Genomic DNA, 21,904 nt, shown 5'->3' with positions numbered 1-21,904 from the left:
GGGGGATGGACGCAGGTTAGTGCAGGCCGGCTCCAGGCACAGGTGTGGGGCTGGGGTTTCCCGCGTGGGCGCCGCGCTAGGAGCAGGGGCCAGGTTCTCCGGGAGTGCGCGCGTGTGGGCAGGTGCGCGAGCTTCTGAGGGGTTTTGTGGTCAGACTCCCAGGGAGGTGTGTACGAGGGAAATGTGAGGCGCGTGTGGAGAGAGGGTGTGTGTGTATGTGTGTGTGTGTGTGAAGCTCGCTCGCGGATGCGCAGGGACCAGCCCACTGAGCAGTCCAGATGGGCGTGTCCTCGGTGCGCACAGCCCTCCGGGGGTGTCAGTCCTCGAGACTACCCAGCTCGGAGGGAAGTGTGCGTGGGAAGTGTACGTGTGAGAACCAAGCCGCCAAAGCGTGTGTCTATCCATAACGCCCCCATCGGTTGGGGCGCAGTCTCCCAGGAAGGAGTGAGTGTGTGGCCGGGACTCGCTGAGACTGGAGGGTACGCCGACGCCCGCGCTCCCCCGCGGGGTGTGTGTGAAGAGGCCGGGCTTGCGGGGGCACGCGCGTCGTCTGGCCGCCCCGTTGGCCGCCGCGCGCGTGTGCGTGCGCGCGTGCGCGTGGGGCGCGGCGCGCGCCGCGGCGGAGGGAGGGAGGGAGCGAGGCGCGGCAGGCCCAGCCCCTGGTCGCAGAGCCCGGGGCGGCTCCTCGGCGAGCTTGGGACCGCCGCGCTCTCGCCGCCGCCACGCGCTGGCGTGATTCCCTGCCCGCGCCGCGCCCTCCCGCGCCCGCAGCCGACTCGGCTTCCTGTCCGCCCAGACGCCGCTTCTCCCGGGCTCTCGGTCTCGGCTCCGCGAAGGGAGAGGAAATGAGTAGTGCGGCGGCAGCGTCCGCGGCCGAGCGGGGTTGGAAGAGCGAGAAAGTGGACGAGGCTCAGGCCCTGGCGCGGAGTTGCGCTGCCCGCAGACCCGACTTCCAGCCGTGCGACGGGCTCTCCATCTGTGCCACGCACAGCCATGGCAAGTGCTTCAAGCTGCACTGGTGCTGTCACCTAGGATGGTGTCACTGTAAGTCGAGCCGCGTCTTCCCGCCTTGCGCCGCGGTCCTGGGCGCCCGCTGGGCCGTCCGGGATCTCGGCCGGGACTCCGAGGCCGCGGGGGCTCTGGGCTGGGCCGGGCTGCTCTGCCGCAGGCTGGGGCCGCCCTGGGCTCCGGGCGGGCGGCAGCTGCCCTCGCGCCGGGCGACTCGGGTTGGCGCTGCCTTGGCAACGAGATGAAATCCCCGTGGGGAGCCTAGCTTTAGCCACTTCTACAAAAGGGGATCTCCCCGTCCCAGGAAAACTGGAAGCTATCATTTCTTCTTCTTTTTAAACGAAACGACCAGGCGGTTTGGTGAGAAATGGTTGAGAGCCGTCGGAGTTGATGACAACCGGAGGGGAAGCCTGTTTTAAAGACTGGTGGTTAAAGATGTCCCTCTTTCTTTCTCACTTTTGTCTTTCCGGGCAGCTATTTAAAAGAAAGAGTCTTTGGAAATCGAATTGTGGCCCATTTATTGTATCCAGCTGAGACAGCTAAAGCGTGAGGGACTGCTTCCAAGAAGTTAATATTAACAGTTTGGAAGGGTGAACTCCTTAAATACCCAGTTGCAGCATATAGAGCCAATATAGAGACTGTTTTAAAATTACAAAGTAAAATGAATGAAAGTAAGCTTGAATAATCTTACCAACTTATAAAAGCCAGGGCTAAAATGGTCTAGGCCTTTTCTCTATGTTTATCCAGCATGGGATTTTGAAAATGTATTAAACTTAAGTAGTCATTTAATCAGAATTTCACAATTCGATTAGTTTATGGTATTTGGCCTGCTAGATCTGATTAATTATATCTTATTAGAAATACATTGCAAACTTAGTTTCCATACAATCATGTAATAGAGGGTTTTGGAATGCTTATTTAGGACACAAATTCTCGAAATGATCTTGAGTTAAAATTTTTTCCTTGTTGGTTAGAAAAAAATGGCTCCCAACAAGAGATGCAGTAGTAATAAATCTTTATTTACATTAATTGAACATAATGGAATATTAAAAAATTTTTCTTTATTGATGTTAGAGAGAGAAAACATTTATGAGAGAGAACATCGATTGGCTGCCTCCTGCATGCCCCACACTGGGGATCGGGCCCAAAACCTGGGAGTCTGCCCCAACCTGGAATCAAACCACTGACCTCTTGGTGCATGGGTCGATGGCACTCAACCACTGAGCCACATCGGCTGGGTGTAATGGAGTAATTTTAAATGAGTTTATGACTTAAAGGACAGATACTAACATTTATTTTACAGTAATAAATTCTTACATTTATTGAACAGTATTTTTTTTGTGTGTGTTCTGTGTGTTGATGGGTCTTTTTCTTCCTGTATCTCAGGTCCATTCCCAATTACAAAGCATCACTTTAGTGTGGAATAGGGTACAAGGTTGGAAGTAGCAACTGTGAAACCTGTGATGCTGCAGTACATAGGATGAATCTGGTGAGAGTCCATTTCCCTGGGGAAGTGTAGAATCATAGTGTAGAATGTGAGAAATGTTGAAGATGGTCTAGTTCAGTGCCTGTCTTATTTCAGTAGTCTCCCTTCTAACTACACCATTAGTGATCAGAACCTTGCAGTCTTCTAAGGCAGTTTTTTCCTTCATTAGAGAGCTTTGATTCAGAATAGTACTCTTCCTTATATGGAGCTGAAGTTGGTTACTTTCTTACTTCTTTCCATTGTTCCTGTTTCTACCTTATGAAATCATATAGAACAATCCAATCCTTTTTTAGAGCATGGCTGTTTCAGCTTTTTAGATACACACACAATTTCTTACCGATATAGACTATTTTCACTCTGTATCCCCAGCCACTGTCACAATGTCTGTACTGAACTAGGTTTGAAATTCATGTTTGTTGAATGACTGAATGAAGGTAGCCATCATTTTCCTCTGAAGGCGTCATTTTTGTCCTATTTATAAATCTCTATTTTCTTCTGTCTTTTCTTTTATGAAATAGTGTCCAGGCTTGTAAGTATCCTGATTGTTCTGTTCTGAATGTTTGCCAATAAGGTTAAGATCCTTTGAAGACCGACTTCTATAAGGGCTCACAGCATCCCAGTTGTGGTCTGATCAGTCGAGAGTTGAGCAGGACTCCTGTCTTCCGTGTTTGAGATACTACTACTGCAGCGTGCATCGCATTAGCTTTTCTGATGTCCATACAATATTGAGTTTGCTGCTGTCAGATTGAACTAAGCTTGTTGTCAACTAAAGCCATTGTTTATTTGTTTGTTTTACATATGTGGCAATTAAGTCACAGCACTTGCCCATTTCACAGTTAAATGTACATGTTTGGACACAGGTATTAGTTGAGCCCTTATATACTTTTCCCTATTAGATTTTATCTTATTAGAATGAGCCCATTTTTCTGGCTTATCATTGTGTTTTTTAGATCCTGGCTCTTTCATAATATATATTATGAGCCCCTAGTTTCATGTCAACTGCACATTGGATGCCAACAGTAGTATAGTAACCTTCTATATACTCATTCAAGTTATTGATAAACATTGTTGAACAGAAGAAGGCCACAGATTGAGTTCTGAAGCTTGCCAGTAGAACTGCCCTTCGGGTGTATAGCAGTTCGTTAACGAGCACTTGTTATGGTCGTTCACACAATTACCTAGCCACATAATTATACTGTTAGCCATCCTGTGTTTATCTTATCCATATGACTATAATCAGAACCTTGTCAAATACCTTGTTGAACTCCTATCTGCACACTATTTTTATTGCTTTTTGATATATAATCTTTTATAAATACTCATAAAGAGGAAATTAGATTAGTATAACTGGTTCTTTCCACAAATGCTCACCACTTTTTTTCTAAGTGATTGGAAGCTATTTTTTTTAAGTAAATAATCTGAATTTAGAAAAAGATTGATGTCAGGTATACTGGGTTCTTATTGGCAGTTCTTTCCATTAAAAAAAATATCAGACCTACGTGTATTTGCTCTTTTCCAGTCTTTGGCAACCCTCCGAGTCTCCATGCTTTTTTCACTGGCAGTGATTCAGTGATCACATTCACAGTGCACTTTGTTTCATTTAAAGCATCAAGATGCTACATTACATTCTCTTCACTTATACTGGACATCAGTCCCCCCCCCCTTTTGTTTAAACCAAATACCATTTTTCTTGAAAAGAAGCAGTGTTAACATATTTGAGAAGTTCTCCTTTCTTTTTGGCATTCACAAACATTACATCAGTCCTAAGCAGAATTCCTTTAATTCTGTTGAACATATATTGAGCACCTTCTCGTTGAGAGACATTGTTATGGACACTAGGAATACAAATATCAATACAACTGGATCTTACCCTTTAAACAGAATATAAGAATATGATTCATGCTGTATTTGTTTTTTTATTCCTTTAGAATCACAAATGATATGGATCAGCTTGTTCATCAAATCAGAAAATGCTAAAAATGAGACTACCACCTTGATGTTTAGTACATTTAGAACAAATAAAGGAAGTTCACTTTTATATGGTTGATGTTAAACTTGTGAAATTCATAACCTTATGAAATAGAAAAGGCTGAAAGTATATGAGTTCATAAAAGACATATAAAACAGGCATATATTTGTAGATTCGGTGTTTGACGTATTATTAAAAGAAATAAGTAGTGTATTTGGGTAATGATTTTTATTTTTTAATTCTTACCTGAGGATATTTTTCTATTGATTTTCAGATAGAGTGTGAGGGAGGGAGGAAAAGAGAGAGAGAGAGCGAGCGCGAGAGAAATAAATACTGATGTGAGGAGAGACACATTGATTGGTTGCCTCCTGCATGGGGCCAAATTGCAACTGAGGTACGTGCCCTTGACTGGAATCAAACCTGTGGCTCTTTGGTTTGTAAACGATGCTCTAACCGCTGAGCCAAATAGGCCAGGGTGTAATGACAGATTTTTAAGGACCATGTCTGGGAGGGAAATTGTAATATGTTTCGTTGGTGCCATTGTCAAAGATAGATTATTGGGCTGTATAAAGTATGGCCCTGAATCTGTAACTTTATTTTTTTCCCCAGTAAGGGGTGATATTTGATTGAGTTAATGAGTGAAGGATTCCAAGAGGAGTTTTGTGGGAAAAAGACATGGCTAGGTCAATGAAGAGGGATGGGAAAGAATAAGTTATATGCAGATATTGTAAAGTAGATTTTTGTGGCTGGAGTAGATAGAATATTTAGAAGGAATAAGAAATTAAATTGTTGAGATGTGAGTTGAGGGATAAACAGAAAACATGGGGAAGTCTGAGACCTTGGTATAATGATAACATGTTATAATGGACAGTAGGGGAATGAACCAGCAAGGGAAATTATTTTGGAGTGTAAAAAAATAGATCAAACCCTGGCTGGTTTGGCTCAGCAGTTAGTGTCGGCCCGCAGACCAGAGATTCCTGAGTTTGGTTCCCACTAAGGGCATGTACCTCAGTTGCAGTTTGTCCCTGGCCCCTGTTGGGGTCGTGTGAGTGGCAACCAGTCAATGTGTCTCTTGCACATCAATCTCTCTCTCTCTCTCTTCCTCCCTCTTTCCTGCCCACTCTATCTGAAGATAAATGCAAAAATGTCCTCGGATGAGGATAAAAAAAGAAATAGATCGATATTCATGCAACAAGATCCATATAATGGAAGTTGAAATACATTAGATTTGGAGGGGGAGAAAGAAGAAAGCTATAAAGGATAACCTTGACTTGTAGAATTCTGTCTATGTAACTTGGTTGCATGGTGGTGCCATTTATGCACTAACAACAACATACTGGAGAAGAACTAGGTTTGGTTGATCCTGGATCATGAATTTAGTTTTGGATTATGAGTTCAGGAAGACCATGAATCTAGTTTGGGATCTATTGAGTTTAACCTGCCCTGTCATCACATGGTGATGCCAGTAGGCAGTTGGCTGTAGTGATCTAGAACTCAGGTGAGGTCTGCACCAGAAGTAATATGGAAGTCATTTACTTATTTATGGATTGCAGCTTTAGCCATGATGAAGCATGAGATCCACCAAGGGAAGAGGAGACTATAGTATGAGCAATGAAGAAAACACTTAGTTTTCCCTTTAGAACACTAACATTTAGAGTCTGGTTATAGGAGGATGAGTTGGCAGTAGAGTCTAAGAAGAGATGGCCAGAGAAGAAAAATCTGAAAAGTATTATATTACAGAAACCAAGGGAAATGAGTTATTTTTTTTATCCTCACCTGAGGACATTTTTTTTTTTTTTGCATTTATCTTCAGATAGAGTGGAAGGGAGAGAGAGAAACATTGATGTGAGGTGACAAACTGCAACCAAGGTACATACCCTTAGTGGGAACTGAACCTGGGACTCTCTGGTCTGCAGGCTGATGCTCTAACCACTGAGCAAAATTAGCCAGGGCTGAAGTACTTTAAGAAAGGGTATGAAGATGAGATCAGTTTTCAGCAGGTTACTTATTTCTTAGATATTGGTGAAATATAAAAATAGTGATTTTATTACTGCAGAAAAGTGTGATAGGTTTAGTCCTGTAACATTAACTTCAGGAATATACTTTTCTTTTTATCCTCACCCGAGGACATTTTTGCATGTATCTTCAGATAAAGCGGGAGGGAGAGAGGGATGAAGAGAGAGAGAGAAACATCGATGTGAGAGAGACCTATTGAGTGGTCGCCACCCACACAGCCCCAACTGGGGCCGGGGACAAACTATAACCGAGGTACGTGCCCTTGGCAGGAACCAAACCCAGGACTATCCGGTCTGTGGGCCAACGCTCTGACCACTGAGCCAAACTGGCCAGGGCATATACTTTTTTTTTTTTTTTTTTTAAAGTTTTTTTCCTTTATTGATTTTTGGAGAGAGAGGAAGAGAGAAGGAGAGAGAGAAGCATTGATGAGAGAGAACATTGATTGGCCATCTCCTGCATGCCCCCTACTGGGGATCAGGCCCACAACCTGGGCAGGTGCCCTGACCCAGAATCAAACCGGTGACCTCTTGGTGCATGGCTCAATGCTCAACCACTGAGCCACAGTGGCCAGGCTCAGGAATATACTTAATTGCAGTATTAGTCAAAGCTATTCAAGACAGTGAATTTTTCAAGATAGGAAGAGAGAATAGGATGTTAGGAGCTGAGAATTAGGACACAGAGATAACAGTTAATATTTATTTATTTATTTATTAATCCTCACCCGAGGACATTTTTCCATTTTTGTTCAGATACAATGGGAGGGAGAGAGAGAGGAAGAGAGGGAGAGACAAACATCGATGTGAAAGGGACACATCGAATGGCTGCCTCCTGCACAACCCCAACTGGAGCCGGGGACAAACCACAACCAAGGTACGGGCCCTTAGCGGGAACTGAACCCAGTCCTGCAGGCCGATGCTCTAACTGCTGAGCCAAATTGGCCAGGGCAATAGTTAATATTTATTAAGTGATTACTTTGTGCCAGAATAAACTTATTATGCCAAGCATTTAATAGATAAGAATGTCATTATGTCCATTGTATTTATTTATTTATTTATTTATTTATTTTTAATCCTCACCCGAGGTCCTTTTTTTATTTTTTATTCAGGTAGAGTGGGAGGAGAGAGAGGAAGAGAGAGCGAGAGAGAGAAACATCGACGTGAAAGGGGCACATCAAGTGGCTGCCACCCGCACGACCAACCAGGGCCAGGGCCAAACTGCAACCGAGGTATGCACCCTTAGTGGGAACCGAACCCGGGTCTCTCAGGACCGCAGGCCGACGCTCTAACTGCTGAGCCAAACCGGCCAGGGCTCATTATGTCCATTTTAAAGTTGAAAAAGGTTTAGAAAGTTAAAGGACTCTCCCATGAGCATACAGCTAGTAACGAGTAGAATCTGGATTTGGAAATACCTTTCCCAAGAGCATATTGCTAGTAAGGAGTAGAGTCTACTTCTAGGACCTGAACTCTTTTTTTTTATCCTCACGGAGGACATTTTTTCCATTTTTTGTTCAGATAGAGTAGGAGGGAGAGAGGAGAGAGAGAGAGAGAAACATCAATGTGAAAGGGACACATCGAGTGACTGCCACCCGCACGACCCAACTAGGGCCGGGGACAAACTGCAACCGAGGTACGTGCCCTTAGCGGGAACCGAACCGGGTCTCTCTGGACCACAGGCCGACGCTCTAACCCCTGAGCCAAAACGGCCAGGGCAGGACCTGGACTCTTAACTTTATAGTACTTTAGGTACTGTAAATCAATTTAAAGTTAATGCACAGAATCAACATTTGTTTTGGCTTCGTTAAAACCAATGATGGAGAAAGCTGTTAAGAAATGGGTGGCAAATTGTACCAATTTCAGTAATGAAATACAAAGGAATGAGAACTTGCATTCCTTATGGGGTGGAGAATGAAACTCGAGAGTTAAGGAAGACAAGGTGATTAGAAGGTGATGGAGTGGGGGTGGTATATGGCGTGTGATGTAGGTGTGACCAGCAGAACTCAGAATTGACCTCATAAAAATCACATAATAGATGAGCTCGGTTTTCTGCAGAAGACACCTTAAAACACTTCTGTCTCTTTCAGGTTGAAAACAGGGAGTGGGAATTAACATATGTTGTCTAATAGTTGATATTAACATATTTAAAGAAAGACTGTCACTGCAGAAGGTGGATGGGCAGCATGGAAATAAAGAAAAATGGGAGTTGGAAAGGCAGGATATGGAAGTGATTTTTCGCCACTGTTCAGAGAAGGTGGTTCACTGCCCAGGGGTTTAAATGTCTGGTCCTTATGACTGGACTATCCTAGCAATGTTTGGTTATAATTTGGCTTTCCATAGGTATCCTCTAGGGAGAGAAGGAGCTGATTAGAGAATTTAACTATTGGGACCTTAAGCCAAAGTCTCTGTTCGTTATTATGTTAGCAGTGTAGGTTTTGTGTGATTGTACTTGTTCTGTTTTCCTACTTCTACACAGCTCACAAAATCAAGTTCTGACCTCCCCAGGGTAATGCCAGCTGGGTTTTCTAAGGGACATCTCAATCGTATCAACTGTAGCTACAGAAAATATATTCAAGACGTTTGAATGAAAACTATCAAAAAAAAGTGGTAGTTTGACTGGATGGAGGAGTCAGCTGAAGCTTTTTTTTTAAGAATGAGGGTTCTTGCCCTGGTCAGGTGGCACTGTTGGTTGGAGTGTCATACCTTACACCAAAAAGGTTTCAGGTTCAATTCCCAATCAGGGCCCATACCTAGGTTGCTGGTTCAATTCCTGGCTAGGGTGTGTACGAGAGGCAATCGAGCAATGTTTCTCTCCCTCCCTCTCACCTCCTCCCTCTCCCTATCTTTCTCTATCCCTCTCTCCCTCCCTACCCCCCTCTAAAATTAATTTAAAAAGTAATAATAATAACAACAGAATGAGGGTTCTTACTATGTATGGTGGTTAAAGGAAGAGGATACAGATGTTAAAAGGACAAGTGTGAGATCAAGTTCTGAGTATTTCCTCAACATTTTCCCAAAGATACAGAAAGCTGATAGGTGTTTTTCCATCTAAATGGTGCTTCAGTTGTGGACATACATCAACTTTAACAATAATAAATATCACACAGAATGTGGACACAGTTGTAATCTTGCATGGGTCAGCTTGTTCAAACTTCACAACAACCTTGTGAAGCAGGTACTGTTGTCGTCCTCCTGTTTTTTTTAGATGAGGGAAGTTGCTGAAGGTCACATGTTGTAGCTCTGGCCCCATATAGTAAATGTGCATCAGAATCTTACAAACCAGCTGGCATCCAGGACTCTGGGTTTCTTGGTTCCACTTAAGGTTCAGTAAGGATTTCAGCTGTTTTAAATTCTTTTTGGAACAAGCAGGGTTTAAATAAATAAAATGAGAATGGTTTCTTATTTCGAGAGAAGGGCAATTATGTGCATTATGAACATTTTTGGAGTGGTTGAGAACTCTATAAGACTGTGCTTAAAAAAAAACAAACATTTAGTAATGTATTTGTATAATATGAAGCCTCAGTCATGTCACATCTTCAACTGATCCCTAACTGGTGCAAGCCCTCTTTTGGCTAGATTTTCATATATACCATTAATTGTTACTGGCTCCCAAGCCTGTTGAACTTAGGGATTTGAACTAGATAGTTTTTGAGGCTCTTTCTATGATAATTTCCTACATTATGAAACCGTCACTTTGTTCTCTCATAATGTAAAATCTCAATTACAAGGAAGAATATTTTCAGAGAAATTGTTTTATTCCAAACAAATATAGGAATACATGTTTAACAACCAAAATTTGTATAGTAGAAGATTTGCTTTCTTAAAAAATAAGGAATGGTCTGAATATAGAATATGGAAGGCAGAGTGTAGTCCTGGAAAGGACAAGAGCCATAGGATGAGACACACCTGGTTTTGAATTCTAGCTTTTCCATTTATTGGGAGTATAACTTTGGATAGATTACTCAGCTTCTCTCAGCTTTGGTGTTCTCTTCTGAAAAATTGGAATAAAAATTTTACCTCACAGGATTAAATGACACAAGCAAATACTTAGTGCAGGTGTTCAGTGAAGGGTAGCATCAGCCCCTCAAAAAAAATCCAACAATGGAAATACTAGATAGTATAATCAATCTGAGGGCAGGCTGTGGAGTTGGACTTTGTGTTTGAATCCTGGCTCTGCCCATTTAGTAGTTATGTGGTTTGGAGGAAGTTAATCTCTGCCTTTCAGTTTCTTCATTTTTATTTTTTTATCCTCACCTGAGGACATTTTTTTGCATTTATCTTCAGATAGAGTGGGAGGAAGAGAGGGAGGAGGAGAGAGAGGAAGAGAGAGAGAGAAACATCGATGTGTGAGAGACAAATCGACCGGTTGCCACCCACACAACCCCAACTGGGGCTGGGGACAAACTGCAACCAAGGCATGTGCCTTTAGTGCGAACCGAACCTGGGTCTCTCTGGTCCACGGGCTGATGCTCCAACTGTTGAACCAAACTGGCCAGGGCTCAGTTTCCTCATTAAAATTTTTTTTTTATTATTTTAAAAAATTGATCTTAGAGAGGAAGGGGGATAGGGAGAAACATTAATGTGAGAGAGATACATTGAGCAGTTGCCTCCTGCACACTCCCCAACCAGGGATCGAACCCACAACCTAGGTATGTGCCCTGACTGAGAATTGAACCCGTGACCTTCTGGTGCACCAGACAACACTCCAACCAACTGAGCCACACCAGCCAGGGCATCAGTTTCCTTACTTTTAATATGGTGATGATAACAGTACCAGCCTCATACTGTGATGACTGTCAAAGACTCCAACTTCTTCTCCCTTCCATAGTTTTCCTGGTTCATCTGAATTCACTTTGTGACCATACTCACTTGCTCAGCTAAACACTCAAAAATAATATAGATCATAAAAATATACATTTTAAATATTACATTTAGAACTTGTAGAGTTTTTTATTGCCTTCATTGGAAGATCTATTTTGTAAAAGTTACTCTATGATTATCTACTTTTTTTTTTTTTTAAATCCTCACATGAGGACCTTTATTTTTGAATTTATCTTCAGATATTGAGGGAGGGAGAGTGGGAGGAAGAGAGAGAGAGAGAAACATCGATGTAAGAGAGAAACATCGAGTGGTTGCCACCCACATGACCCCAACTGGGGCCGGGGACAAACTGCAACTGAGGTACATACCCTTAGCGGGAACTGAACCCAGGACTCTCTGGTCTGTGGGCCGACACTCTAACTCCTGAGCCAAACTGGCCAGGGCTGATTATCTACTTTTTATCTTGGAATCTTACATTGTGCTCCAACACCCACTCCTCCTCCTTGTTTTTCACCATTGTTAAACAATGGATAATTCTGGTTAATCAGATATATCAGTTAATAGAGAGCTATCGGGTATATCAAATATGGGTCAACAGGTTTTAAAGGATCAGAATATTAAGGAACTTGCACTATGTTAAAGTAAAACTGAACATAGTTAACTTTAATGGTCAAGAAGTCTTGTTAGGATCTTGTGGTGATACTTGGCCATCATTTGGAATACTGATTTTGTATAGAAAAATAGCAAAAGTACTAGTGAATAGAGGAGTCCTGGCTGCTAAAATGCTGGACACAGTAGACTGAATTGTCTTTGCAAGTTATTTTACTCAAGTTCACAGATTTTTTGTTTTGTGTTTCTCCCATTGTTGTTGGCTTGGTCTTAAATTTTCTGACATTTACCAGTATTCTGCAAGCACACTGCCAAAACTGTGTAATATCTGGAGTGCCAACAATGTGTAATAAATCCTTCCAGCTGGGTTGGCACAGGCCCCCAAACAGTTCATTCAGGACAATTCTTTAACCTGCCTAGTGCTTATTGGCTATTTAAAACTAGATGCTTTGGTGTAATACAGATAGGTTTCTTACTTTGTATCTCATTTTAACAGACTTTTGGTGAAACAAAAACACCAAGAATGTAATAGTTTGATATTTTGTGGAATTTTGTGGAAAATTCTGTTAGATTCATTTACTTATCTTTTTCTGTTTACACACACTTTTTTTTCTGAACTATTAAAAAGTTTCAGACATCATGACACTTCATATCTAAATATTTCAGCATGCCTCTTAAGAATGAAGACATTTTCCTGTAAATCACAATACTAATCATAACTAAAATAATTATCACTAATTTAGTAACAACATCTAATATATACTTTCCTTACTTGTCAAAAAATGTCTTTTATAGCTGATTTTTTTTTCAATCCAGGGCTCAGTCAAGATTCATATATCGAAAAAAAAAAAAAGAGATTCCTATATCACATTTCATTATTGTATCACTTTAGTCTTTAATTATTCTAGAATAATCACACAGTTTTGGGGGATGACTTCAAATTTTTGAAGAGTCCAGGTTAACTGGATTGTCCTATATTTTACTAATTGTTTCTTTCATCATGATTAGATTTAGGTTAAGTGTTTTTCTGTTGAGTTATTACATAAGTGACATTGAATCCTTACAGCATCACACAAAGAGACATAATGTCAGGTTGTTCCACTATTGCTAATGCTAAGGTGATAATTGCCAAATCTGTGCATTATAAAGATACCCCTTCCCGCTTGTTATTTCTCTTTTTTAAAATAATTTTTTGTTTTAACAAGTAATCTATGGGGTGATATTTTGACACAGTAAATACCCTGTTCCCCAACAAACTTTAACCCAGTGACTGAAGATTCTATATCTGTGTAAATTACTTATTATATTAGGGGTTGCAAAGTAGTGATTTTCTAATTCTGTCCTTTGCCATGTGATGGCATTGTTTTGTAAAGAAGAGGTTTCTCTTCTCTACTTGTACCCCTTCTTTTTTAGTTATTATCATAGACAACTTGATTTATTTTCAATATTTTGAAATTAAATATTGTAATTCTTTTTTTGATGCTCAAATTGTCTTAAATTTGGTGACAATTTTCAAGGTGGCTCCTATGTGTTTTTTGTTTGTTTTTTTGTAAGTCCCTATTATTATTATTATTTTTTTACCACTTCCCTGCTTTCTGAAAAAACAACAAAATAACACACACAAGATATTTCAGGCTTACTTAGTAATTTACCTGTCCCAGACCAGTAATCAGCTATTTTTCCAGCCCAGGTTCCTTTAAGTGAAGAATGTTATGGAAACTATTATTGGGGCATTTCGTGTGCTTGTTTCTACTGGGATGTTACTGCATTTTAGGCCCTTTTCGTGACCGATGTAGGTTTGTGTGTGCCTTTATGTGTGTATCCTTGTACGAACCTCCCTTCTCCATGGGTAAAAACCCTGGTTTCCAATACATCATAATATTTACTCATTTTCTGTAGCCTCAACTACCCACAAGATAGTTTAGGATTATTTATTACATTAGTACCAACAAAAAACTGAAAAATAAAATTCAAGATTTTTTGCATATTTTGGTCATTAGACTATATCTGAGAAAGGATGTATAGTTAGAGCACTGTGTTTAAAAGTTTCTTGAATTAAAGTTTTTCTATATGGTTATGTTATTAATTAGGTTCATTTACTTCTCATTCTAGTCAGTTTCCAGTCTACTTTTTTCATTTTTTTAAATTAAATTTTTTATGTTGAGATAAGTTGTAGATTTACATGCAATTGTGAAATAATACAGGGATTTTGTGTATTTTTTAATCCAGTTTCCTAGTGGTTGCACCATGCAAAACTGTAGTACAATATCACAACCAGGAAATTGACACCGATGCAGGCAAAATAAAGAACATTTCCATCACTGAAAGGCTTTCATACTTCATGTTGCCCTTTTATAGCCACATTCACTTTCTCTCCTGCCCCAAACCCTCATTAATCAGGCATTCACTAGTTTGTTCTCCATTACTATAATTTTGTCATTTCTAGGATGTTATATAAATGGAATCATACAGTATGTAACCTTTAAGTATTAGCTGTTTTCACTCAGCATAACTCCGTGGAGATTCATCCAGGTTGTTGGGTGTATCAATAGTTTATTCCTTTTTATTGCTGAGTAGTATTCCATGGCATAAATGTACCATATTCAACAGATCACCCATTAATGGACATCTGGGTTGTTTTCAGTTTTTAGTAGTTATAAATAAACCCACGATAAACATTTCTATATGGTTTTCTGTGTGAACAAAAGTTTTCATTTCTCTGGGATAAATGCCCCGGAGTGAAATTGCTGGGTCATGTGGTTGTTGTATATATACCTTTTTTTTTTCCTCACCCGAGGACATTTTTACATTTATCTTCAGATAGAGGGAGAGGCAGAGAGGGAGGAAGAGCGAGAGAGAAACATCAACATGAGAGAGACACATCGACTGGTTGCCACCCACACGACCCCAACCAGGGCCGGGGACAAACTGCAACCAAGGTACATGCCCTTAGCGGGAACCGAACCCGAGTCTCTCTGGTCCGAGGGTTGACGCTCTAACCACTGAGCAATATGGGCCAGGGCTATATATATATATATTTTTTTTAAAAAAACTGCTAAACTGTTTTCTGTAGGGACTGTACCATTTTACATTCCCACCAGCTATGTATGAGTGATCCATTTTCTTCACGACATTCTTGTCAGCATTTGGTGTTATTGCTGTTTTTATTTTAGCTGTTTTGATAGGTGTGTATTGATAACTCATTTTGCTTTTCTTTTTTTTTAATCCTCACTCAAGGACATTTTTCCATTTTTTATTCAGATAGAGCAGGAGGGAAAGAGTGAGAGAGAGAAACATCGACGTGAAAGGGACATATCGAGTGGCTGCCACCCACATGACCCAGCCAGGGCTGGGGACAAACTGCAGCCAAGGTAAGTGCCCTTAGCGGGAACCGAACCCGGGTCTCTCTGGACCATAGGCCGATGCTCTAACTGCTGAGCCAAACCGGCCAGGGCTCATTTTGCTTTTTAATTTTAATTTGCATTTACCTAATGGTTAAAGTTCATGTGCTTCTTTTCCATTTGTATATCTGTCTTTTTTTTTTTAAAGGTTCTATTTTTTTAAGAGCAGTTTTAGATTTAAATGAAATTGAGAGTGAGGTACAGAGATTTTTGATATTTTCCCCCGACACTTGCATAACCCACCCCCCCCCCACTCTCAGTGTCACTCACCAGAATGAAACGTTTACCTTAGAGTTTACTCTTGAATTGTGCATCCTATGGATTTGGACAAATGTATAATCATTATATCATACAGAGTATTTCACTGTTCTAAAATTCCTCTATGCTCTGCCTATTCATCTCCCTCCTCCCCTCTCAACCTCCTTCCCAGGAAACCACTGATCTTTTTATTGTCTTCATAGTTTTGCCTTTCCCAGAATGTTATGTAATTGGAATTATATAGTATATAGCCTTTTTAGATTGGCTTTATTCACCTAGTAATATGCATTTATGTATTTGTCTTGATAGCTCATTTCTTTGTAGTGCTGAATAATAAATAGTCCATTGTATGGATGTGCCACCATTTTAATTTAATTTTTTATTGAGGTATAATTAATATGTAACATTATATTGGTTTCAGGTACACAGTGTTATGATTTAATATTTGTATATATTGTGAAATGATCACCACAATGTCTGGTTAACTTCCATCACCATACTTAGTTTCAAATTTTTTTCTTGTGATGAGAACTTCTAAGATTTACTCTCTTAACAACTTTCAAATATACAATATAGTGTTGTTAACTATAGTAACCATGCTGTACATTACATCCCTAGGACCTATTTATTTTAACTGAAAGTTTTTGCCTTCTGACCACCTTCACCCATTTCTCCCACCCCGAACCCCTGCGCCTCTGGCAACCACCAATCTGTTCTCTGTATTGATGAGTTTATATTTGTGTGTGTGTGTGTGTGTTTTCAGATCCTACCTGTAAGTGAGATTATACAGTATTTGTTTTTCTGTGTCTGACTTATTTCACTTAGCATACTCCTCAGGGTCCATTATCTTGTTGCAGATGGCACGATTTCCCTTTTTATGGCTGAATAATATTTCATTGTAAACATATACCACATTTTCTCTATCCATTTATCTATGTATGGATGCTTAGCTTGTTTCTACATCATGTCTATTGTAAATAATGCTGCAATGAACTCAAATTATTTATCTTCTGAGTTAGTGTTTTCATTTTCTTTGGATAAATACCCAGAAGTGGAATTGATGAATCATATGGTAGTTTGTTTTTAATTTTTTGAGGCTTTCATACTGTTTTTCATAGTGGCTGCACCAATAAGGGTTCCCTTTTTTCCATATCCTGGCCAACATTGTTATTTCTTGTCTTTTTTTTTTTTTTTTTTTTTTAAATCCTCACCCAATGATATGTTTTTATTGATTTTTAGAGAGAGAGGAAGGGGTGGGGGGAGAAACATTGATTGGTTCCTTCCTGTACACACTGACCGGGGACCGAACGCAAAACCTACGTACAGTAAACCCTCAATTCTGCAGACCTCGATTTAGTGACTTCGTATTTAATGGACAAAATATCTGGTCTGCATGTCATATGTGAAAATTAAAACCCTGTTCGTTAATTTTGAAATGCCTTTAGCTAAAATTGTCTTATAATTAAATTAACAGGGTTTTTTAAAACGATTAATTCACTTATTTTAAGCAAATTTTAACAAATAGGCCATATGTTGGAAAAAACACTGGTAATTTCGCTGACGTAAATAAATATTTCATATTCTACGACTGTAGTCCACATATTTATATCCAAGGTCACACCTCCTAAACAATGTTCAATGAATGATTAGCAGGTGATCACACTGCATCACATGCAGTAATTGGTTCTGCTGTTGCATGGTGTGACTCTGCAACAGTTTTAATGGTGAGCTAAGCCATGCCCCAGCCCCGTGCATTTGTTTACTCACAGTGACTGGTGAGTGCACACATTTACTAGACCTATTCAGTATAAATTTAAAATAATAGTAATACAGAAAACTTTTCTGTGAAATTAAACTTCCCATACATAATTTTAGTTACACAAACTTGTCTACACAAGTAAAAACAGGTAAACTGATTTGTAAATTTTTAAATTTATTATTTGTTATTGTTAATCCTCACCTGAGGATATTTTTCTATTGATTTTTAGATAGAGTGGAAGGGAAAGAGGGGTGGGGAGAAACATACATACATGTGAGAGAGACACATGGTTTGGTTGCCTCCCACACGACCCTGACCAGGGCCAAGGATTGAACCTGCAACCCAGGTATGAGTCCTTGACCAAGAATCAAACCTGTGACCCTTTGGTGGTGCTCTACCTGCTAAGCCAAACTGGCCAGCGCCAATTTGTCAGTTTTTTTAACATAATGCATTTGGAATACCTACTTTATTATATAGTGGACTTTCGGCTTTAATGGACACCACCTCACCCGAATTAGTCCATTATATCAAGGTTTTATTGTACGTGCCCCAACCGGGAATCAAACCCATAACCTTTTGGTGCACGGGACAATGCTCCAATCAACTGAGCCACCTAGCCAGGACTATTTCTTGTCTTTTGATCCTAACCATTCTAACAGGTGAGAGGTGATATCTCATTGTGGTTTTGATTTGCATTTTCCTGATGATTAGTGATGTTGAGCACCTTTCCATGTACCTGTTGGCCATCTGTATGTCTTTGGAAAAATATCTAGTCAGATAATTTGCCCATTTAAAAATCTTATTGTTTTTGTTGTTGAGTTGCAAGCGTGCTTTATATGGTTTAGATATTAACTTTTTATCAGATATGTGATTTGCATATCTGTTTTCCCATTTGGTAGATTTTCATTTTCTTGACAGCTTTTTCTTTTTCTTTACAGTTACCTTTGCTGTGCAGAAGCTTTTTAGTTTGATGTAGTCCCACTTGTTTATTTTTGTTTTTGTTTTCTTTACTTAAATGTCAAATCCAAAAAAATCATCACCAAAACTGATATCAGGTAGCTTACTGCCTTTTTGTCCTTAGGAGTTTTATGGTTTCAGGTCTTACTCAAGTTTTTAATCCATTTTGAATTGATTTTTATGTATGTTGTAAGGTAGTGGTCTAGTTTCACTCTTTTGCATGTGACTGTTCAGTTTCTCCAACATCATTTACTAAAGAAACTGTCCTCTCTTTCCCCACTGTATATTCTTGGTTCCCTTGTCATAAATTAATTGACCATATATATGTGGGCTCATTTCTGGGCTCTCTATGCTGGTCCATTGATCTTGTATCCTTTTTTTTATTCTCACCTGAGGACATTTTTCTATTTTTTGTTCAGATAGAGTGTGAGGGAGAGAGAGAGAGAGAGAAGCATCGATGTGAAAGGTACACATGGAGTGGCTGCTACCCACATGATCCCCAGGGCTGGGACAAACTGCAACCAAGATACGTGCCCTTATTGGGAACTGAACCTGGGTCTCTCTGGAACACAGGCCGATGCTCTAACTGCTGAGCCAAACCGGCCAGGGCAGTGTGTCTTTTTTTTGTAATGCCAGTATCATACTGTTTGAGTACTATGGTTTTGTAATACATTTTGAAATCAGGAACATGATGACTCATGTTTGCTCTTCTTTTTCAAGATTGCTTTGGCTATTTGGGTTTGTTTGTACCACAGCTCATTTATCCATTTACTTACTAGAAGACATCTTCCAAGTTTTTACGATAATGAATGAACTACCATAAACATCTGTGTGCAAGTTTTTGTATGGACATAAGTTTTCAGCTCCTTTGTGTTAATATCAAGGAGTGCACATACTGGATCATATGGTAAGAGTATGTTTGGTTTTGTAAATAAATTGCCAAACTGTCTTCCAAACTGACTGTACCATTTGGCATTTCCACCAGCAGTATATGAGAGAGAGTTCTTGAGCTCCATATCCTGGTCAGCATTTGGTATTGTCAGTGTTCCAGATTTTGGTGATTCTCATTGGTGTGTAGTGGTAGCTTGTTATTTTAATTTGCATTTCCCTGATGACATATATTTTGGGGTATCTTTTCATGTGCTTATTTGCCATCTATCTTCTTTGGTTGAGATGTCTCTTAAGGTTGTCAGCCCATTTTTATTTTATTTATTTATTTATTTTTTTATATGAATTTTTATTTATTTTTTTGTTACAGATATTTTACCTTTTTACCCCATTGGCAGCCCCCACCCCACCCCACCTCCGCCCCGTCCCCGGCTTAGTTGTCCATGTCCATTGGTTATGCATACATGCATATAAGTTCTGTGGTTTATCTCTTCCCACCCCCTCTTCTGAGGGATGTCAGTCTGTGCCCTACTTCCATGTTTCTGGGTCTACTGTATTCCTCAGACTGTTATGTTCATTATATTCCATATATAAGTGAGATCATGTGATAGTTGTCTTTTTCTGCTTGGCTTCTTTCACTTAGGATAATACTTTCCAGGTCCCTCCATGTCGTCTCAAAGGATAAGAGATCTTTCTTTCTTACCGCTGCATAGTACTCCATTGTGTATATGTACCACTGCTTTTTTATCCATTCGTCTACTGGTGGACACTTGGGCTGTTTCCAGATCTTAGCTATTGTAAATAATGCTTCTATGAACATGGGGGTACATATATTCTTCCTGACTGGTGTTTCAGGCTTCTTAGGGTATATTCCCAGCAGTGGGATCACTGGGTCAAATGGCAGTTCAATTTTTAATTTTCTGAGGAAACACCATAGTGTTTTTCATAGTGGCTGCCCCAGTCTGCATTCCCACCAGCAGTGTACTAGAGTCCCCTTTTCTCCACACCCTCGCCAACACTTGTTGTTTGATGATTTGTTGATGGCGGCCATTCTGACAGGTGTGAGGTGATACCTCATTGTTGTTTTAATTTGCATCTCTCTGATGATTAGTGATGTTGAGCATTTCTTCATATGTCTTTTGGCCATTTGTATGTCCTGTTTGGAGAGGTGTGTATTCAGCTCCTGTGCCCATTTTTTAATTGGGTTCTTTGTCTTCCTTTTGTTGAGTTGTATGAGCACTCTATATATATTGGAAATTAACCCCTTATCTGATACATCATTGGCAATGATGTTCTCCCATACAGTGGGTTGCCTTTCCATTTTGATGGTTGTTTCTTTTGCTGTGCAGAAGCTTTTTAGTTTGATGTAGTCCCATGTGTTCATTTTCTCCTTTATTTCTGTTGCCTTAGGTGATGGATCAGTGAAAATTCTGCTTCGTATGATGTCCGAAATTTTGTTGCCTACATTTTCTTCTAGAATTTTTATGGATTCACGGGTCACATTTAAGTCTTTTATCCATTTTGAGTTTATTCTTGTGGATGGTGTAAGTTGATGATCTAGTTTCATTTTTTTGCATGTAGCTGTCCAATTTTCCCAACACCATTTATTAAAGAGGCTGTCTTTACTCCACTGTATGCTCTTGCCACCTTTGTCAAATATTATTTGAGCGTATTGCCTTGGGTCCATTTCTGGGTTTTCAGTTCTGTTCCACTGGTCTATATGCCTGTTCTTATGCCAGTACCAGGCTGTTTTGGTTACAGTCGCTTTGTAGTATAACCTGATATCTGGTATTGTGATCCCACCTACTTTGTTCTTTTTTTTTCAAGATTGCTGTGGCTATTCGGGGTCTTTTTTGGTTCCATATGAACTTTTGAAGTATTTGTTCTAGTTCTATGAAATATGTCGTTGGTATTTTGATGGGGATTGCATTGAATCTATAGATTGCTTTGGGTAGTATGGACATTTTAATGATGTTAATTCTTCCAATCCATGAACAGGGTATGTGCTTCCACTTTTTTATATCTTCCTCTATTTCTTTTTTCAATGACCTGTAGTTTTCTGCAAATAGGTCCTTTACTTCTTTGGTTAAGTTTATTCCTAGGTATCTTAATTTTTTTGGCGCGATGGTAAATGGGATTGTTTTTTCAGTTTCTCTTTCTGTGAGTTCATCATTGGTGTACAAGAATGCTGTCGATTTCTTGACGTTAATTTTGTATCCTGCTACTTTGCCAAATTCATTTATTAAGTCTAATAGATTTTTGATGGAGTCTTTAGGGTTTTCTATGTACAATATCATGTCATCTGCAAATAATGACAGTTTCACTTCCTCCTTTCCAATTTGGATCCCTTTTATTTTTTCTTCATGTCTGATTGCTGTGGCTAAGACTTCCAGTACAATGTTAAATAAGAGTGGCGAAAGTGGACATCCCTGTCTTGTTCCTGTTCTTAATGGAAATGTTTTTAGTTTCTGTCCATTGAGTATGATGTTGGCTGTAGGTCTTTCATATATGGCCTTTATTATGTCGAGATATGATCCCTCTATTCCTACATTGCTGAGCGTTTTTATCAGAAATGGATGCTGGATTTTGTCGAATGCTTTTTCAGCATCTATTGATATGATCATGTGGTTTTTATTCTTCATTTTGTTTATGTGGTGTATCACGTTTATTGACTTGCGAATATTGTACCAGCCTTGCATCCCTGGAATGAATCCCACTTGGTCATGGTGAATAATTTTT

At 39.9% G+C, this 21,904-nt stretch overlaps 1 protein-coding gene across 1 annotated transcript in view; it reads left to right on the top strand.

Annotated features, from left to right (window-relative positions):
• Positions 1–783: 783 nt before the first annotated feature.
• The window catches only part of CUNH3orf70 (chromosome unknown C3orf70 homolog), a 78,422-nt gene continuing 57,301 nt past the window's right edge, over positions 784–21,904 (top strand). The window contains exon 1 of the mRNA XM_036243857.1: positions 784–1,044. Coding sequence (XP_036099750.1) covers positions 846–1,044 — 199 coding nt within the window. The 5' untranslated portion in view covers positions 784–845. The remainder of the gene's footprint in view (positions 1,045–21,904) is intronic.

Source organism: Molossus molossus, unplaced genomic scaffold (genome assembly GCF_014108415.1).
Source record: "Molossus molossus isolate mMolMol1 unplaced genomic scaffold, mMolMol1.p scaffold_m16_p_5, whole genome shotgun sequence".
Classification (NCBI taxonomy): domain Eukaryota; kingdom Metazoa; phylum Chordata; class Mammalia; order Chiroptera; family Molossidae; genus Molossus; species Molossus molossus.
This window is presented reverse-complemented; position numbering and strand designations above follow the sequence as displayed.